General features: G+C 38.6%; 1 protein-coding gene across 1 annotated transcript in view; it reads left to right on the forward strand.

The window, feature by feature from the left end:
* Window positions 1–13166, forward strand: part of LOC103877537 (endogenous retrovirus group K member 8 Gag polyprotein-like) — a 376678-nt gene extending 363512 nt beyond the window's left edge. The window contains exon 4 of the mRNA XM_031653425.1: window positions 10358–13166. Coding sequence (XP_031509285.1) covers window positions 11078–11977 — 900 coding nt within the window. The 5' untranslated portion in view covers window positions 10358–11077 and the 3' untranslated portion in view covers window positions 11978–13166. The remainder of the gene's footprint in view (window positions 1–10357) is intronic.
* The last annotated feature ends 5675 nt before the right edge of the window (window positions 13167–18841 follow it).

Below are 18841 nucleotides of genomic sequence, written 5' to 3' on the forward strand. Positions count from 1 at the left end.
ATAAAATATGTATGCAGCATTTAAGACATTCCAAACATTTTTTTTATGGTTTGAGACCAATGTATCCATTAATTTGCTCTTTGGTCTGAGCTTTTGCCATAAAAGTCTTAGACCAGGTAAACATCCATGTTTTCCATTTTTCTTCAATTTATTTATTTATTTATTTATTATTATTATTATTAGCAAACAGTGACTGCTGGAAGCCCCTAGAAATGAATGCCAACCTAGTTCACAAAAGACAGAGATTATGTCAATCAATATGCAGAATTGTTCAACTTCTTTTATCTTTGCAGAGCCACTTAGTGTAACTGAAATGGTAAACCTGAATAGGCCTTTAATTGGATGGAGCTATTATGGATCCTAGAGCTAGCAATGTAGACTGAAAATAGTGTGTGCTTTGTCTTCACCAAGATAAAATATACTTCAAAGGCAAAAATGAAGTTGCTTGAAGTCAGTTATTAGCTCAGCCAGATTCATTTTCAATAGCATATCTCAGCGTGTTGCTTGTCTTCTCAAAGGTGGTCCTTTCTGGCCATTAAGAAAAAGTAGTAAAGCATCCCTCCTGTCTTCCATACAGGTTGATTGTTAAATGTAACCAAGGAGACCATAAAAGGCTTCTAAATGGGAGAAAAAACTCAGCCTGAATGCCTCTGATTAATCCTTGATGTCCCAGTTTTCTCGCCTATAAATTGGAGAACCTAATTTCTATTGAAACCACTACATTGTGGTTGCTGTAAGAATTAAATGGGATAATGTCTGTGACAGTGCTTTACAAATTGGAAATCCCTCTACAAATGTATGGATTTTTATACTGTTTACCCTCCATAAATGTATAGATTATTATACTGTTCACTGGCATTTTTTAAAACAAATCCTCCAAATATCTTCACACCTTGAAGAAAGCTTTGAAAGAATTCCCATTTTTTCAAAATCCTGTTAGATCATTTTTCCCCTTTAATTTCACTTGTGATATGAACTTACGCAATTCCGGTCCTGATAGCTATTCAAGCAGTAATCTTAGCATAGCCATCAGTAAAACTTCATACACAACCTTGTGTACAATTCTGTAATCTCCATGTTTTATTCCCATCTTATATTGATAGAGACATGAATGTATAAAAATTTTATCTGAAAATTGAACTAGTGTGAAATTCCTCATTGTATCACTGTTTCAGATTTTTTCATCTGTGGAAAAAACAGTTAATTACTCTGTCCACTTAAACTACATTTTGGCCAGTGATGAATTTTGACATTATGCTGACTGGAGTTGATCCATAGATTATTATTGATATGTGTATATATGTTCATATCTGTGCATATGTGCATACTCACACATGTGTATGTATGTGTGTGCAAGAGAGCGGAAAAAAAGGAAGTAAGAAATAAACATCTTGGGTAAGTTAATATAGCACATAAATTGATTTTTCAGGTACTGAGTACCTGAAATGCACTAGGCATAGAAAATATAAGAGCAAGAAATTTTCCTGGCCCTTAAGCAGCTTTTAGCCTAGAGGTCAAATCAGAGAATTCCTTCCACATTTCCAGTTTCATTAAATGAGATGTTTAGATCATGTGATAAAGTTACTCAAAAAGCTAAAATAGTGAGATTCTACTTAATTTTTACATGTAAATCTTATTTAAGAGAAGAAATTGGTTATCTTGAAGACTGGATTCAGCAGACTTGACCCTCAAAGAGGGGATGTTTCCATGAAGAAAAAGGGGCACTGCCTTTCTTCTTGAAAGGATCAGATTAACCAAAGCAAAACTTCAGTTCTTTGGGGGAGAGAATGTATCTTTTCCATCATTAGAAATCAATGAGAAAAATACTTCAGTGGGAAAAGAATGATAGATATAATTTTCATCCGTTTTTCCTTTATTGATTTGTCCACCATTTATTCACAGTCCCAAATCATAGCTAGATCCAGGTGGACAACCCAGGACCCCTGCCCCAGTGTGGGGCAGCCATTTGGCAGAAGTCTGTGGACAAGTTCTAGAGAGTTAATCCCTGATATATACTTAATCTTAGTTAATCTAAGACACTTAAAGAGTATCTTGCTGATGACCACTTGTTTTTTTTTCCCTTTGCAGAATAATTAATGTCACTTTATTCCACATCTAGGATGGTTTATCCTTTCACCTCGTAAATAAAATGTATGAGGGCCTTTGTTTTGGACTGAGCTCCCGCACTAGGCTATCACAGACCAGATCAAAAAAGAAGAGAGTAACTCCAGAATGGAGTCACTGATGCCATGTGCCAGATAATCAAATGGAACTTAAAAAGGGGCCAGTTTAAAAACAAACAACAAAAACAAAAACAAACAGAAGAGTCACTGCAATCAATTTAAAGAGGCACAGTTAACCAGAGCCAGCATGAGAAAGAAGTCGTCTTTGCTTTCACCCTATAAGAAAAGTGACTTTCGGCTGGGCACGGTGGCTCACGCCTGTAATCCCAGCACTTTGGGAGGCCGAGGGCGAAGGATCACGAGGGTCAGAGATCAGACCATCCTGGCTAACACACTGCACCCATCCCCTACTAAAATAGAGCAGAATGAGCCAGGCCAGTGGCTGGGCTGCTCTGTAGTCCCAGCCACCGGGGGCTGGAGGCAGGAGAATGGTGAGCAACCTGGGAGGCGGAGCTTGCAGTGAGCTGAGATCTGGCCACTGCACTCCAGCCTAGGCGAGCAGAGCGGTATACTGCCTCAAAATAGAAAAATGGACTTTCTGGCCAACTAATCTGTTTCTTTTCTTTTATTCCCCCACTTTCTCTATAGCTTTGTAGGTCTATAGCCTACTCTCTGCCTACTTTAGCTGGAGTGCCTTTCTGGCAATATTTGTAAAATGACAATGCTACTGGACTTCCAAGGAATCACATACAGTGCTTTACTCCATCTTTGGTAGAAATCTAACTCAAGTAAAATCTCCTATTCTTTGATACACCTACTTCCGCCCCTCTTCTCTTATGTTTTTAATCTTGGATAACTTAATCTTTATTCCAGCACTATCATTTCATGAACAAATTTTGATTTTCCTTCTTTTCACCCCGAAATTTTTACCAAACTCTGAAATGTAATTGTTTAATTACTGCCAAATTTGACTTAATTTTCAGGACATGTTACATCAGAGGTTTGTCATCTTCTACCCTCCTCACCAAAACTACTTATTTTTAAAATATATAACCTATTTATAATTACACTGACTCTGGTGAAAGTGAAGATATTGATTTCAAAGCCCTGCCACTCATTCCTTTGTATCCTGTAGGTTATAGTTGGAAAACTAGCAAACCAGACTGTTTTAACATCCTCCTGCTTCCACCTGATCAGCCTTTCCTTTAGATCAAGCATTCTTGATGGTTTCTCAGAATTCAAAGTAATATATTATATCATATCATTCCACACTTCTAAATATATTTAACATTAAACCTCAAATCTCCCCAAATCTGATGCTTCAGTCAAAAGATGAGTCACTCTTCTTAAAATATGTCCTATATGCTCTGACTACCAAATCATGCTGGAAGGCAAAGGCAGTGTCTCCTTCAGAACTTTTATCCTTCATAGCACCTAAAGTTCTGCATCTACTCACTTCTTACTAAATCAGTGTTGCACTATTGTTTATCATCATAATGGCCTGTATCACTAATCCATGCATTTTATTATTAAATGTATAGTTACTCAATGGCCATTGTATGACTGGACTATTTCTAGGTACCATAAAGAGCTTGTTCTCTAGAAATGTAAATTATCTGTTACAAGTTAGATCTCTTAAGAGCATGTGGTATGTGGAATAATGCTGTCTTTGTTGGTGCAATTCTATAACCTCCATGGAAACAATATCCCATATTGTCCTAATGATATCTCTGGTGATGTGTTAAGTTTTATTGTCACCTCATTAAAAAGGGCAGAACTTTAAAAAAAAAATAGTTAAATTCGTAGCTACGATTTTGGGGCACGTCTTGTGTATTAGAAACATTATATTGCATGCCTTATAGAGTTGTATGTTTACTCTCATTTTATGAAGGTTCAATAACTCAACATTTTGAATCCAAGGTTTGAACCTTATTCTTATTGCTCCATTCTTTTGGTGTTTCCCTCACTCTACAAGTTTCCTTTTAATAGTGCTCTGAAGCAGCCCCTGGTGAGTTCTAATTCCAGGAGAATACTCTGTTCCCCTTCCACCTCCCTTCACGTTCCCCTTCGCGGGGCATCACAAGAGACCTTAAAGGTTGAGACTTGGTGCACGTTCCTCTCTTATAATGAGAAGCTTGCTGCGAAATCTATCATAGCAGCTGAAAGATACTAGTAAATGTTTTCCAAATAAAAATCCCTCAGTGAGTCAAAGAAAAAAAGGTATAATTTTCCGTTGGTAAATGCAACATGCACAAGTTATTTGAAACAGCTGGTTCAAGTGGAAATGAATGACTTCCCCAGGGTCACAATCTGACAGTAAGTGCTTGCTGCTTACATGTGTGGAAGAGGGAATGGGGACAGATATTGTAACAGAGCAGAACAATTTCTCCGCCTCATCAGTTCATGAATATTTGAATGGAGAGGGTGTGATCTGCAGAGCTTCTCATAGCTTTACTTTTTATTTTCCCTCCAGTATTCTTATCTAGTGACTATCCATCATATACCTACTATAACGTAAGCATGATGCTAGGCACTGTGGCCACGGAGCTCAATGTGACACATTTCCTTGCTTGTTTGTATTATTCTTAAAATTATGATGCAACTGTATTAGGCAAAGTAGGGCAGGTGTCATTGTTTATACAGTGAGAGAGAGTGAAGAAATAAGGACATCTTAGCCTTCTCACTCTCTATAACTGTACTCTGTGCTACTTGAATAGAGGAATGATAGCTTTTAGAGAGAGCCCCTGAGCTGGATCTCCATATAGTTTTCCAAGGGCTTTAACTCGTTTGCTGTCTTATGCAATCCAATAAACAGTTTTGAGCACCTATATGAGATGCAACACTCTCTACTCATGTGCATTTTCAAGTCAGGCATTTTATTCTTCTGCACCGCAGACTATCTTTTGCTAAATGAGAACACTTAAGTATCGCAGCTAAGAAATATTTACCAAAAATATTCGAAAGCTCTACATGGTAATGATTCTGGTGAATGAGACCTCTACAGATATCAAGTGTGGTAGTTGTTGCTCTTCTTATGTCTGCTTTCTACAACCTTTCTCAGAGACAGTCAATTGCATGGGGCAACAGAAATCTGATCTGTTTATGCTTACATACAAAGCTGCCAGAAAGTCAGGGTCACAGGTTTCAGTTTCTGTGAATGGGACACAGTGATAACGTGGCTCTATCAAGCTGAAGAATACGAAGGTGTATACAGTCATGCTTCATGTAATTATAGGAATGCATTCTGAGAAATGCGTCATTAGGCAATTTGAATTTTGTGTGAACATCGCAGAGTGTGCTTATTCACTCCTAGGTGGTATAGCCTACAATAGACCTAAGTTATATGATATAGCCTATTGCTACTAGGCTACAAAACTGTGAGGCATGGTCATGTACTAAATATTGTAGAAAATTATAACCCAATGGTAAGTATTTATGTATCTAAATATATCTAAACATAGAAAGGGTGCAGTAAAATATGATATTGTAATTTTATAGGACCCTCATCATTTATGTGGTCTGTTGTTGATAGAAACAACATCATTATGCGACATATGACTCTATTAAACCAAAAAGGAGGAAAAGAAATAATCAATTTTGAAATCACCCAAAAGAAAGGGGGCTGAAGACTAACATAGGAGGTAAAGACAAAATTGAAGTAGGAGAATCCCACTTACTAAGGACTTTTATAATGCCAACATGATTTATTCACAGATGGGAATCCAGAAAATAACACAAAATAAGCTAGAGGAGATAAGAAGAAGAGACAATCACTTCTAGCATAGTGTGTAAATGAGAGGGAGGGAAGACATTCTTAGTTCAGAGCTTAGGGTGATGGTAAAGTCTCAATGAGATGGATTTGTTATTGATGATAGCCTCTAATACGTAGCAGCAGCTCCTTCAGTTTCATTTAGAGTGCTGAGAAATATGTGATTTGTGAGAATGCATTGCGACACCAAGAGGCAAACTAGAATCTTGGAGGAAAATATCCAAATATACTTTTCCTTGATCCTCTATATGCCAAATATAATGATGTCTGAAGAGTGTGTGTGTTTGCTTATTTTTTGTTTTTAAAGAAAGTTGGAAAATTGTAGTTGTTTGGAAGAAATAAGCCCTGGATAGATCAGCAAATCAATTGATGACTAGGAAAGGATGGGAAAGATGATAAGGTCTCAGTTCTCACGTGGAGGAGTGGGAGATTGGAGAACTCCTCATCCATTTGAAGTAAAAGAGCTGAAGATTAGCTTGAGAAATGGTAATTAGTCTTGCCTAATTTCTGGAAAAGGGACTTATCTACAGTCAAGCACCAGTAAAGGGAAATTTATGGTAAAGACAAGCAGAGTGTATAAGATTCAAATGGTTAGAATTGCAGCCCACCTTTGCCCCCCTGAAAATGGGAACAGGAACTACAGCAATTGCAATGATGCTCTGTACATGTACTATTGCTTTTTATTTTCCAGCTTCCTTAACTAACTCACTGTTTTATTCTTCCTCAAAATGTAAGACAGACACCCTTCCTAAACAAGCAGTGAGTAGAGATACCTTGTGATTAATTCCATTCCAAGAAACTACTAGAATGTCAATTAACCCAGAAGTATTGCAATAAATTGTAGAGTTTAATAAATAGTAAAGTTGAATTCAAATTTCTCTGAAGCTGGACAATGTGAGTAGCAAATTATGATAAAAGAGGGAGCAGTAGGCTGATGAACTAGTTGTGGTGCCAATAAGAGATATAGCACTATTTGTACTCTTAGATTTCAACTGACACGTGCTGTTTGGCAATGAGTCTGTTGTTGGTGGGCAACAGGAATATGAATATAAATTTCAAGTCCTTTGAAAACTGTCCTCTAAATCTCAGAAACAAATCAGATTTTAGGAAATCCTAGGAGAGAGACAATATGGGTCAACAGTTTATGACCTACTCATATATACACAGAAACTCGTACAAAGGAAGAAAGGCAAAATTATGACAAAGGTAACCCCACCAGGATAGATATTTTAAGTGATACTTGTTATAGATACATGAGGGGCTGAGGAACAATTGTCAGGGAATGTCGTAATCCCTTGGGCTACCTGAGTCTATTTTTGGCCCAGATAAACAGATTTATTATTTACATGGGGACACAAGACATTACAAACTGTCACCAGTAGGCCAGTTCCACTCTCAAATTCTTGATTTAGCTGCACCAAAGAATTTGAGAGTGAGTTCAAAGTTAGAATGAGCAAAGAAGTTTATCGCAAGGCAAAAGTACACTCTAAGAGGAAAAGAAGCCTGCTCAAAAAGAGAGACAGTAGCTAGTGCCTTAAGAGGAATTTCTTGTATGGGAGTTTTACATGCATATGAAATACTGGTGAGGTCAAGTATGCAGAGGTGAACCAGAAGTTGATGCGTGCGCTCAGGATCTACATGCGCTAATGCACATTGCAAGTATCATTGGCACATAAAATCTCCATGTAGGAGTGTGTTTTTACTATTAAAATAAGAAAAAGTTTGCTATACACTAAACTTTGAGCCTAGCTGTGCATGTGGGATCCAGGAGAAGTGCCTTGCCCTCTCTTCCAGGCAGGAATTTTTCGCTAATAGCTTCTTGGGCTTTTAGTGCTGCTTAATTGGCTGGAGATTGAGCCAATCTACATTAGGAATAAGCGGCTTTTGTTCTCTTTCTCAGGCTATACTAGGTATTGGGAACCTGTAGCCATCTGATATTCTGCTGGTGTTCTATACAACCACTTATCTTATAAGAGAGTTAGGTGTTGATACATGAAGGTGCAAGCAAAAAGAGCTAACTGTGAAAGGGGCCAAGTATGGCCTCCTAACTTTATTATACTGCTTCATAACCACTATGCCCAACATTTTAAATGGGCTGTGGAGGCCACAACGATTTAACTGCAGACCTAGAAAATTATCATGTATTTTTTAGTTAGATCATACAGTGATCCAACATCATGTAGACGAATGGTTTCCAAAATATGTTTCCCAAACCAGCAGCCTAACCATCACTTCTCAGCTTGTTAGAAACGTAAATCATGAACCCATCCCAACTGAATGAATAAAAATCTCTAGCTGGAGGAGACAGAGGCAAGGAATTTTTTTTTTTTTTTTTTTTTTTTTTTGAGATAGAGTGGAGTCTTGCTCTGTCGCCCAGGCTGGAATGCAGTGGTGCGATCTCGGCTCACTGCAAGCTTCGCCTCCCGGGTTCACGCCATTCTCCTGCCTCAGCCTCCTGAGTAGCTGGGACTACAGGCGCCGCCACCACGCCTGGCTAATTTTTTGTATTTTTAGTAGAGACGGGGTTTCACCGTGAAGGATGTTTTAATGTATGCTAAAGATCGAGATGCATTGATATAAAAATGGCTTTCTTAGCATTTCACTCTTTATTCAACAAGGATTTATTTTGTATAAAGCACTTTCCTGAAAACCAGTCAGTGATGAACAAGGTAGACATGGCTCTGCCTTTAGGAAGCTGAGCAAACTTTAGCAGTGGAGAAAATTGTTAAGCAATGACTTTTTCAATTAATGATTTCATTGCAATCGTGGTTACTGTGGTAAACATAATGATTTTTGAGGTATTTGAGAGCATATGATGGGAAAACAAACAATATCTTTGGTATATCTTGGCATTGTGATGGTGTCTATAAAATAAACACACAATTTCAGATACAAACCATGAAAATACAATAAAATGACTTCATGTGATGCCAACGTAAACCAGGGGATGAGCTTTCATAGACAGCAAATTGAAGACGAGAAGACCTATGTGGAATTGTGATACTGGCTCCAAGACATTTCTCACACTTAAGCTTCTCTCGCTTTAAATAATATTGAGTAATTCAGTGTAGCAGATACCAGAATCTATTCTAACATCAAGGGGTAGTTTAACTCCTTCCTGTTGCTCCATGCAATGATCCTTAAATTGACTTGGCATTCACACGTCGCAACAGAAATATAAGGATGCCAGGGTTTGGGGGTTAGCACAGGACATGTGCAAAGGCACAATGGGATAGAGCTTAGATTCCATCATGGAGTGAGGTACAATCCCCACTCCTGCAGTCCCCAGTGAGCACTCCGCAATTCCATCCCGTTAAGCTAAAGGAACTCTTTAGATGAGATAGATAAAGAATAATGAACTGAAATAAATTGAAATGTACTTGCCAAATACATTTTTATAGATTCATTTTTTTTTCTATGAACCCCTCAGTTCTTCAAACGTACTATTGAAAATAGTGAAAAGAAGAGTCTTTTTTTTTTTTTTTTCATCCTGATATTTTTCTCTTTTTAGAGGGAGTGGGAATTCCTTCAAAGCTGAAATTTCCTGTTCTTCCATATTACGAGGGACTTCCTCTCTTTTGTCATCCTCCTCTATTTAGATCAACATTTCATTTTCTGTTATGTTCTATTTGATTACATACTTTATGGTGCCAGTATAATATTTTAATCATTTTTATTTGGTAGCACAGTACCTGATACATGCTAGATTCTTAATAATGTATTTGGCGTATGAATGAATTAACACTGAATGTGTGTTGCTTAATCTACCATTTGGCAAGTTTTTAGAAAGAGTTGGAGTGGTGAAGATGAACTGTTTATAAGGGTGGATTCAGACCTGGGTTATGAAATGGGATTGTGATGAATCCAAGGGATTTATTTTTTTTATTAGGATTGCATTGACCTGGTGTCACCTCCTTTCTCCTCATAGCACATAACACAATTTAAGTTAAATAATTACTGACACGATGCATCTCCTTCTCCTCCACTAAAGTATCAGCTGCACGATAATAGAGAGAGCTTATTTTACATTGCTTTATTCCAGAAATGCAGTACTCCTACAACAATGTTCTGAATCTAGAAAATGCTGGGTAAATACTAGTCGAATGATACCTTATCTTGGTTTCTTTGAGAAGTTGACCCTGAGGCAAGGATTCAAGCACAAATATGTAGAGGACTAAGTGCTCACAAACAGGGTGTTCCCCATAAGTCCTGCTCTTGCAAACGAAGCAGGGCGTTCCCAATAAGTCCTGCTCTTGCAAACGAAGCAGGGCGTTGGGGGCCTGTTTATATGTAAACATCTTGAAAATCCAGAAAGTCAGGGAAAGGTCAGAAAAACAACGATGTGTCTTGTGACTTGGCAACATTCCACAAACGACTGTATAAAATAAAGCGGAGCGCGCCATTCGGGGCGGCCGCCATGTTTGTCTTGTCTTGTGTTGTCTTGTGTGTTCATTCCTTTGTTTAGGAAACACGCGGACCCCAACATCTGGCGCAGCGAGCAGGGTCCGTGGCTCCACGAGAGCAAGGAACCGGAGGAGGAACACCCCGGGCAGGTAAATAAAGAAAGGGGGACCCACGGGAAAATTATGGGGAATTCCACCTCTCTGGCCTCTGAATATTTGTGGTTACTGCAGGGACTGTTGATGTCTATAGGAGTAAAAGTTAGTTAAGGAACATAAGACTTTGAAGTGATTGTTTGCCCATGTTGAACAACATTGTTATTGGTTTCAATATCAAACCAAAGTGCAGTTAAATCGAAAGGAATGGTTACAAGTGGTTAAAGTACTGCGTCGAGCTCATCAGCGAGGGCAAATGATGCCTCTGACTTTGTGGACTTTGTGTGTAGTTCCATTACTCAGGCATTAGAGTTACTTGAAACTGACTCGGAGCATGGCGATACTGCCACAGGAGGTGAGGCATCTGAAGCTTTAGAGAGGAATGATCTTAGAGAGGAACATGTTTATGCCCCGGTTGTTGAGGACAAGGAACTGGAAAAAGAGCTAATGCCTCCTTCATCTGAAGGAAATTCTGATTTGCAGCACATTTTAGAGATGTTACAACAGTTGTTAAAATTGCAAGATACCGCTGCTCCTGTTTCTCCTATCTCTCCGCCATGAGCCTTCCCTGTTACCTTCCCTTCTGCTAAAAGGATTTCCCTTTGCCTCCACCTCCAACCTCTTTGCCTATGTCAGGTCAGGTTTTCTCTGTGCCTCTTCCTCCTGTAGGAGAAAAAAAGGAATCGAAGGAAAAGGATGATTTCGAGGAATTAGATTTATTCCCAATAACACGGGCTGCTTTTGGCCCCAATGCTCAGTTCCCAAACGGTGGCCAGAATGTGACTTTTACATCCGTACAATTTAAATTTTTGAAAGAAATGAAAGCTGCAATTTCTAATTATGGACCTCAATCACTGTTTGTCCTTGGCCTTCTCGATTCCTTCTCTTCAGAACATATGATGATTCCTATTGACTGGGAAACGTTGGGACAGGCTGTCCTTGATCGTTCGCAATGGCTTCAATTAAAAAGTTGGTGGTGGGAGGAAGCAAGAGTACAAGCTAGAAAAAATGCTACGCGAAATCCCCCAGGACCTACTGAAGAGCAGCTTACGGGTTCAGCACAATACGCCACTCTTAATGCTCAGGCAGGCCTAGATGATATTGCTCTCACTCAGATTAAAGCCTTGTATATAAAAGCATGGACTAAGGTTGAAATAGCAGGTAAAACTTCTTTATCTTTTGTAAAGATCCTACAAGGAGCCACAGAGCCATATCCAGATTTTGTAGCCCATCTTCAGGATGCTGTATTAAAGACTGTAGGTTCAGGCCCTGCTGCTAAAATTCTTTTGGATACTCTGGCTTTTGAGAGTGCTAATCCTGAGTGCCAAAAATTGCTGCGTCCTCTAAAAGCTAGTGGGGCTGATTTAGATGAATACATTCGGGCTTGTGCAGGTGTTGGAGGAGCTATTTACAATGCTCAGTTGTTTGCTGGGGCACTTTCTAAGGCTTTAAAAGGCAATTCTAAACAAGGTATATGCTCTCAATGTGGGAAACCCAGTCATTTTAAGAAGGAATGCCGGAAAAAATGAGGCTCTTCTGCTCTAAAAGAAAAAAAGGTTACCATCTGATAAGTGTAAATAATGTGGCAAGGGTCGACACTGGACCAATGAATGCTGTTCAAAAACTGATAAAAGTGGGAATGTATTGTCACCCCTCTTGGGAAACAGGAGCCGGGGCCAGCAGGCTTGGGGTTCCAACAACTACAATGCAGGCCTACCCCAGTACTCAGTGAGCAGTGGCTTACAACATCAAGGAATGACCTCGAGTCCTCCTTAAAGACATCTTACCCTACCCCAGTTTCTCAACTTTATGCTGCCACTAAGCAGAGTGCCGCTGCTGACCTAGCTATTGTCCAACCTTATACTTTATCTCCTAATTGAGGAATATATAAGTTGGCTACCGGAGTGTGTGGTCCTTTGTCAAAGGGACATGTAGGACTTTTACTAGGTCGAAGCAGCAGCGCTATGTGGGGGTTAATGGTGGTCCCAGGAATTATTGATCCTGATTTTACTGATGAAATCCTTATTATGCTACAAGTTTCACAATTTATGCGCCTAGAGGCAGGGGAACGTATTGCACAATTGCTTTTATTGCCTTTTTTTCCTTTCTTATCTAGAAATGTGTCTTGTCAAGGAGGTTTCGGTAGTACTGGGAAAACAGTTTTCTGGGAATCTTTAGTTTCTGATCAAAAACCTTTATATTCATTGAAAATTAATGGGATACGTTTTGAGGGATTAGTCAACACAGGAGAGGATGTATATAATAATGTTTGGCTCAATGGCCTATCATTGGAAAAAGAAACAAGTATCGGTTCCTCTATCTGGCCTAGGTACTGCTTCTATAGTCTACCAAAGTGTAGAGCCCCTAAGCTGTGTAGGACCTGAAGGACAACAAGGAAAAGTGTTCTTTTATATTGTTCCCATTAATATTAACCTTTGGGGCCATGATCTTTTACAACAATTTGTTGCCTTTTTAAGCATTCCTCATTTCTTCAGCTGCCAAAAATATGATGTTCAAAATGGGCTACAATCCTTTAAACACTTAGCCACTGTCTACAAGCCTCAAGTTTTACAATTAAAGTGGAAAACTACAACTCCTGTTTTGGTGGAACTGTGGCCATTATCTAAAGAAAAACTTAAGGCTTTAAAGAATTTAGTAAAGGAACAATTGGCTGAGGGGCATATTGAACCAAGTACTCCTGCATGGAATTCCCCTGTGTTTGTCTTGTCAAAAAAAAAAAAAAAAAAAGGAAAATGGCACTTATTAACTGATCTTAGAACTGTAGAACTGTAAATACTTGTATTCAACCTATGGGGACTTAATCCCCTGTAGCAGAAGAAGAATTGTCATTTGTAGAAAATAGAATTAATAAAGCTCAGCTTGATTATATTGCACCCAATCTTCCACTTCCATTGTGTCTTTTTCATACTCCCCATTCACCAATGGCCGTTTTACACCAAGATAATAATATTACTCATTTACTTACTTGTTTTGCAGTTATGGGAGTCCCTGCTGAATTAAAAACTGATAATGCCCCTGCTTATTGCTCTCGAAAATTGGCTGCCTTCCTCTCTTTATACCATATTCATCATTCCACTGGTATTCCATTTAACAGTCAAGGTCAAGCAATTATTGAAAGAGCCAATGCTACCTTAAAATTACAACTTTTTAAAGCAAAAAGGGGGAGATAGGTGAGATTCCCCAAAACATCAAATTCTGAAATCCCTTTTTACTTTAAAAATTTCTCAACCATTGGCGCCAATTACAGCAGTCTGCAGCAGTGAAACATTTTCAACAGCCTTTAGAAAAGCCACAAAACAGTAATCTGTGGGTGTATTATCCTTCATCACAAGGGAAATATTTAAAAGGAAACGTTTTACAATGGGGCCAAGGCTATGCTCTTGTCTGTACAGGTGCTGGAGACGATTGGTTTCCATCTCGACGGTTGAAACAGTGCCATGGTGAAGAGAAGCCAATCCAAAGAGTTCCTGAAGGAATTCCAAGAGCCAAATCTGAGTGCTTAGAGAACATTCACCTTCGGAACTCGACGTGCGGAGCCCCCGACATGGGAACAACTGAAACAGTTAAGAAGCTAAAGGGGTTGTTCAACAAGCTGGGCAGCCCAAAACCCCACTGACTTTATTCCTGGCTATGCTGGCCATAGTAAATTGTCAGGTAACAGCTGGAGAATTTACATATTGGGCTTATATTCCTTTTCCACTCTTATATCAAGGTGTGGCCTGGGGAGACAGACAAGTCCCAGTATTTACTAATGATACCGCTTCGATGCCATCACGGTTTTTAAACCAGGATCCTGAATTAAACACTGGCACAGTAAATAGTTCACATCAATTTGGGGTTGAAGGCTTACCTATATGTGTTTGGGGGGGGGTAGTCCACATTGTCTGCATCTTTCTCATGAGACTTGCCCTGTTCGCTATAACCATAGTCATATCTCTGCCTTTACTACGATTATTGTTGCTCAAAGTTTTAAGTATAATCATACTGCAGTACTTAATGAAACTCTGCCAAGTACATTATCTTTATGCCCTATCCCTGATGTGTCCGGAGGTGTTTCCCAACTAGAGTGGACAAGATGTAGAAGTAGTGGGCCACGATTGTTGTTAGAAGTAAAAGGGAAGAGTCATAAATACCTTGTTACAGATTGGAGTGTACATGGAGATTTTCAGACTAAATTCAGCCATGTCAACCTGCATTGGCATAAGGTAATCACAGCATTTCTGCAGATGGCAATGAAACTATTATTTGGCATGATGGTGGTCTATCACCCCCTTACCACATTTGGCTAATACCTCACAAATACAAGGTCATATTTGGAAGTTGCTAGCTGCTGGTTAACCAATGTTCACTTTCACGGGAAACATGTCCTTAAATCTTACTAATATTGCTAACCCTTTCCGTATATCTTTGCATTGAAATAGTTCTAGATATGTTATTTCATGTGTAAGAAAGCCTTACTTGTTGTTGACAGGAATTTTTAAATGGGATAATAATACAGGGGTAGTTAACTGTACAAACAATTGTACATTCTTAAGTTGTATAAATACTACTTGGTGGAATAATAATTAGAATGAGTCTCATTCCGATATACATATACTAAGAGCCAGAAAAGAAACCTGGCTACCTGTAAACTTAACACATACTTGGAGTGAATCTGCTGGGGTTACTCAAATTTATAAGGTTATGCAAGATCTTGTCCACCGCAGTCGGAGAATGGTTGGAATCATCGTGACTGCGGTGATAGGACTTGTAGCAATTGCTTCCACTGCCGCTGTTGCTGGATTAGCTCTACACCAGAGAATACAAAATGCAGAATTTGTGCAACAATGGCATAAACAATCACATTTGTTGTGGCAGCAGCAAGGAGACATAGATGCTCATTTGACTGAACGAGTAGATAATCTGGAACAAGTGGTTTCTTGGTTGGGAGATCAGCTAACAGTGATGAATACCTGAGCTTTGTTGAAATGTGATTGGAACACTACCCAATTTTGTATTACTCCTGTTCCTTTAAACAGCACTGTACATAACTGGACTGAGATAAAGAGACTTTTAATTGGTCATAATAATCTTTCCCTAGAAATACAAGAATTAACACAGAACATTTCTGAAACATTTTGCAATCAGTTACCATTGCTGACTGTTGCAGATTTGATGACTGGTATTGCACAAAGTTTGACGTCTTTGAACCCTATGAGTCCTGTAAAAACTTTGCTGACCTCGGTTTCTAGTAATGTATTGATTGTTGTTCTTGCCTTTGTCATTTTCACAGTCTGCTGGAGATGGTGCCAAAGGGCAAACACCGAATCCCAGCGAGCCCAACATGTAATGATGGTTTTAAAAGAAATTCAAACTTGTAAATAAGGAAAGAGGAAATGTAAAGGACTGCATGCTCGCAAACAGGGTGTTCCCGATAAGTCCTGCTCTCGCAAAGGAAGCAGGGCGTTCCCCATAAGTCCTGCTCTTGCAAACAAAGCAGGGCGTTCCCCATAAGTCCTGCTCTTGCAAACAAAGCAGGGCGTTGGGGGCCTGTTTATATGTAAACATCTTGAAAATCCAGAAAGTCAGGGAAAGGTCAGAAAAACAACAATGTGTCTTGTGACTTGGCAACATTCCACAAACGACTGTATAAAATAAAGCGGAGCGCGCCATTCGAGGCGGCCACCATGTTTGTCTTGTCTTGTGTTGTTTTGTGTGTTCATTCCTTTGTTTAGGAAACACGCGGACCCCAACAAGGATCTCTCTCCTTGCTTCTTCTAAATGCATATCTTCAGATTTTCATTTGTTCTGAAATCTTCCCTTTTATTAAAAAAGTCTTCATCAAGAATTCTTGCATAAAACTTTGGTCAGCTTTGAAAACTGAATATTTTTTCCTATTCATAAGTCTCTATAAAGGCCACTGGCATTAGACAGTGTTCCTCATGCTTTTTCTAAATGCCTCTTGCAAGCTTTGCTTTGTGGTAAGCAAAATTTTTTATTTCTTATTGAAGAAAGAGAGAGAGAGAGAGAGAGAGAAAGAAAGAAAGAAAGAAAGAAAGAAAGAAAGAAAGAAAGAAAGAAAGAAAGAAAGAAAGAAAGAAAGAAAGAAAGAGAGAGAGAAATAAAGAAAGCGAGATAAAGAAAGAGAGATAAAGAAAGAAAGAAGAAAGGAAGGAAGGAGAGAGGAAGAAAGAAAGGGGAGAGGAAGAAAGAAGAAAAGAGAAAGAGAGAAAGAAAGAAAAAGAAAGAGAAAGAAAGGAAGGAAGGAAGGAAGGGAGAGAGAGAGAGAAAGAAAGAAAGAAAGAGAGAGAGAAAGAAAGAGAAAGAAAGAAAGAAAGAAAAAGGAATCCCACATCTGTCATCAAGAGTTCTGGTACAGGCCAGGTGCGATGGCTCATGCCTGTAATCCCAGCACTTTGGGAGGCTGAGGCAGGTGGATCACTTGAGGTGAGGAGTTTGAGACCAGCCTGGCCAACATGGTGAAACCCTATCACTAAAAATACAAAAGTTAGCTTGGTGTTGTGGTGTGCACCTGCAGTACTAGCTACTCGGGAGGCTGAGGCAGGAGGCTTGCTTAAGTTCAGGAGATAGAGGATGCAGTGAGCCAAGGTCATGCTACTGCACTCCAGCCAGGGTGACAGAGTGAGACTATATGCCCCCTCCCCCAAAAAAAGTTCTTGCACAAAGCTTTTTTTCAGTTTTGAGAACTGTGTTTTTGTTAATATTCCATGTCCCCAGGAAGGCAACTGGCGTAAGAATATTCCTCTCCTTGCTCATTCCAACTGCCTGTCTGCAAACTTTTCTTTCTGTTGATTTATTTATTTTTTCCTAAAAGAAAACTACATATCATCAAGAGTTCTGGCATGAAGCTTGTTATTTTACTTGAGGACTGGGTATTCATCTATTTTCATGTTTTTCTTTTTTTTTTTTTTTCTTCAGGAAGGCCACTGATATGACAGAGTTCCTACAACTTGCTTCCTCTAAACGTCTGCAACCTTTTTGCATAGAAGTTTTCCTTTCTCTTAAAAAAGTACCTGTTTTAAAGAGTTCTGATCTATAGTTTCTTGCATATTTAAGGGCCAGATAATTGTTTATTTTTACGATTTTTATGAGAGCCGCTGAAGTGAGAGGATTGTCTTTCCCACTTCTTCTAAATGGGTATCAGAAACGTTCTCTGTTTTAGAACACCTTCCTTTTTCTAAAAGAGAAGGGCCATCCTCATGAGTTCTGGCATAGACTTTGGGGTAAGCTTTTAGGTTTGGATATTTGTTCATTTTTATGATTCACTAATAGGTTTACTGTTGCTGAAAAATTGCTCTTTTGGCTTTTTATAAATGCTTGCCAACAAACTTTTCTTCAAGGAAATATTTTCCATTTCCTGAAAAAAAAAACTGCTTATCAAGAATCTTTACATAAAGCTTGTGTCACTTTTCAGAGTCTGATATGTATTTACATTGGTGGACTTCCTGAAAAAACACTGGAAGGAAAAAATAAACTTATTATTCCTTTTAAAGGTATGTTTGCAAATTTCTTTGTGTTAAAATGTTAACCTTTTAAAAAAATAAATGTGCCCATTTTCAAAAGTTCTGGTACAAAGCTTTTTGTCAGCTTTCAATGTAAGAGATTTGCTTGTTTTGATGGTTTTCTATGAGGGCCACTAAAATATAACATTTTTCTTATTGCTTTTTCTAAATGTCTATCTAAAAACTCTTTTATGAAAATGCTTTGCTTTTCTGAAAGATAACTAGCTGTCACCATGAGTTCTGGCACAACAGTTGTTGTAGGCTTTCAAGGCTGTATATTTGTTTAGATACTTTATTAGAATGGCCACTGATGTTAGAAAATTCCTTTTATTCACTTGTTTTCAAAACGCATGACTACAAACTCTTGTTTCTGTAAACACCTTCCTTTTCCTGAAATAAAATGATCAATTATTAATATTTCTCCACAAATCTTTTCTTTTAGATCGCTAGAAGAATCCACTGAGGTAAAACAATTCTTCTCCTTGCTTTTTTAAAATACCTGTCTGCAAACTTTTTTTCAGTTAAAAATATTTATTTCCCTCAAAAAAAGCTGCAATTGTTCAAAAGTTCTGGAACAAAACTCACTTTCAACTTTGAGAGCCTCATATTATTTCCTAATGACAAGTAATGACAAGGACCATAAGTATAATAGAATTTCTCTTCTTTCTCCTTTTAAATGCATGTCAAGAAACTGCTTTTGTGCTAAAAATATTTTTTTCTTTCTCCTAAAGAAACCAACAGACAGGACACAGTGGCTCAACCACATAATCCCAGCACTTCGGGAGGCCAAAGCAGGCACATCTTCTGAGGTCAGGAATTTGAGACTAGCCTGGTTAACATAGTGAAATTCCATCTCTACTAAAAAAAAAA

The sequence above is a fragment of the Papio anubis genome, chromosome 12 (genome assembly GCF_008728515.1).
Source record: "Papio anubis isolate 15944 chromosome 12, Panubis1.0, whole genome shotgun sequence".
In the NCBI taxonomy this organism is placed as follows: domain Eukaryota; kingdom Metazoa; phylum Chordata; class Mammalia; order Primates; family Cercopithecidae; genus Papio; species Papio anubis.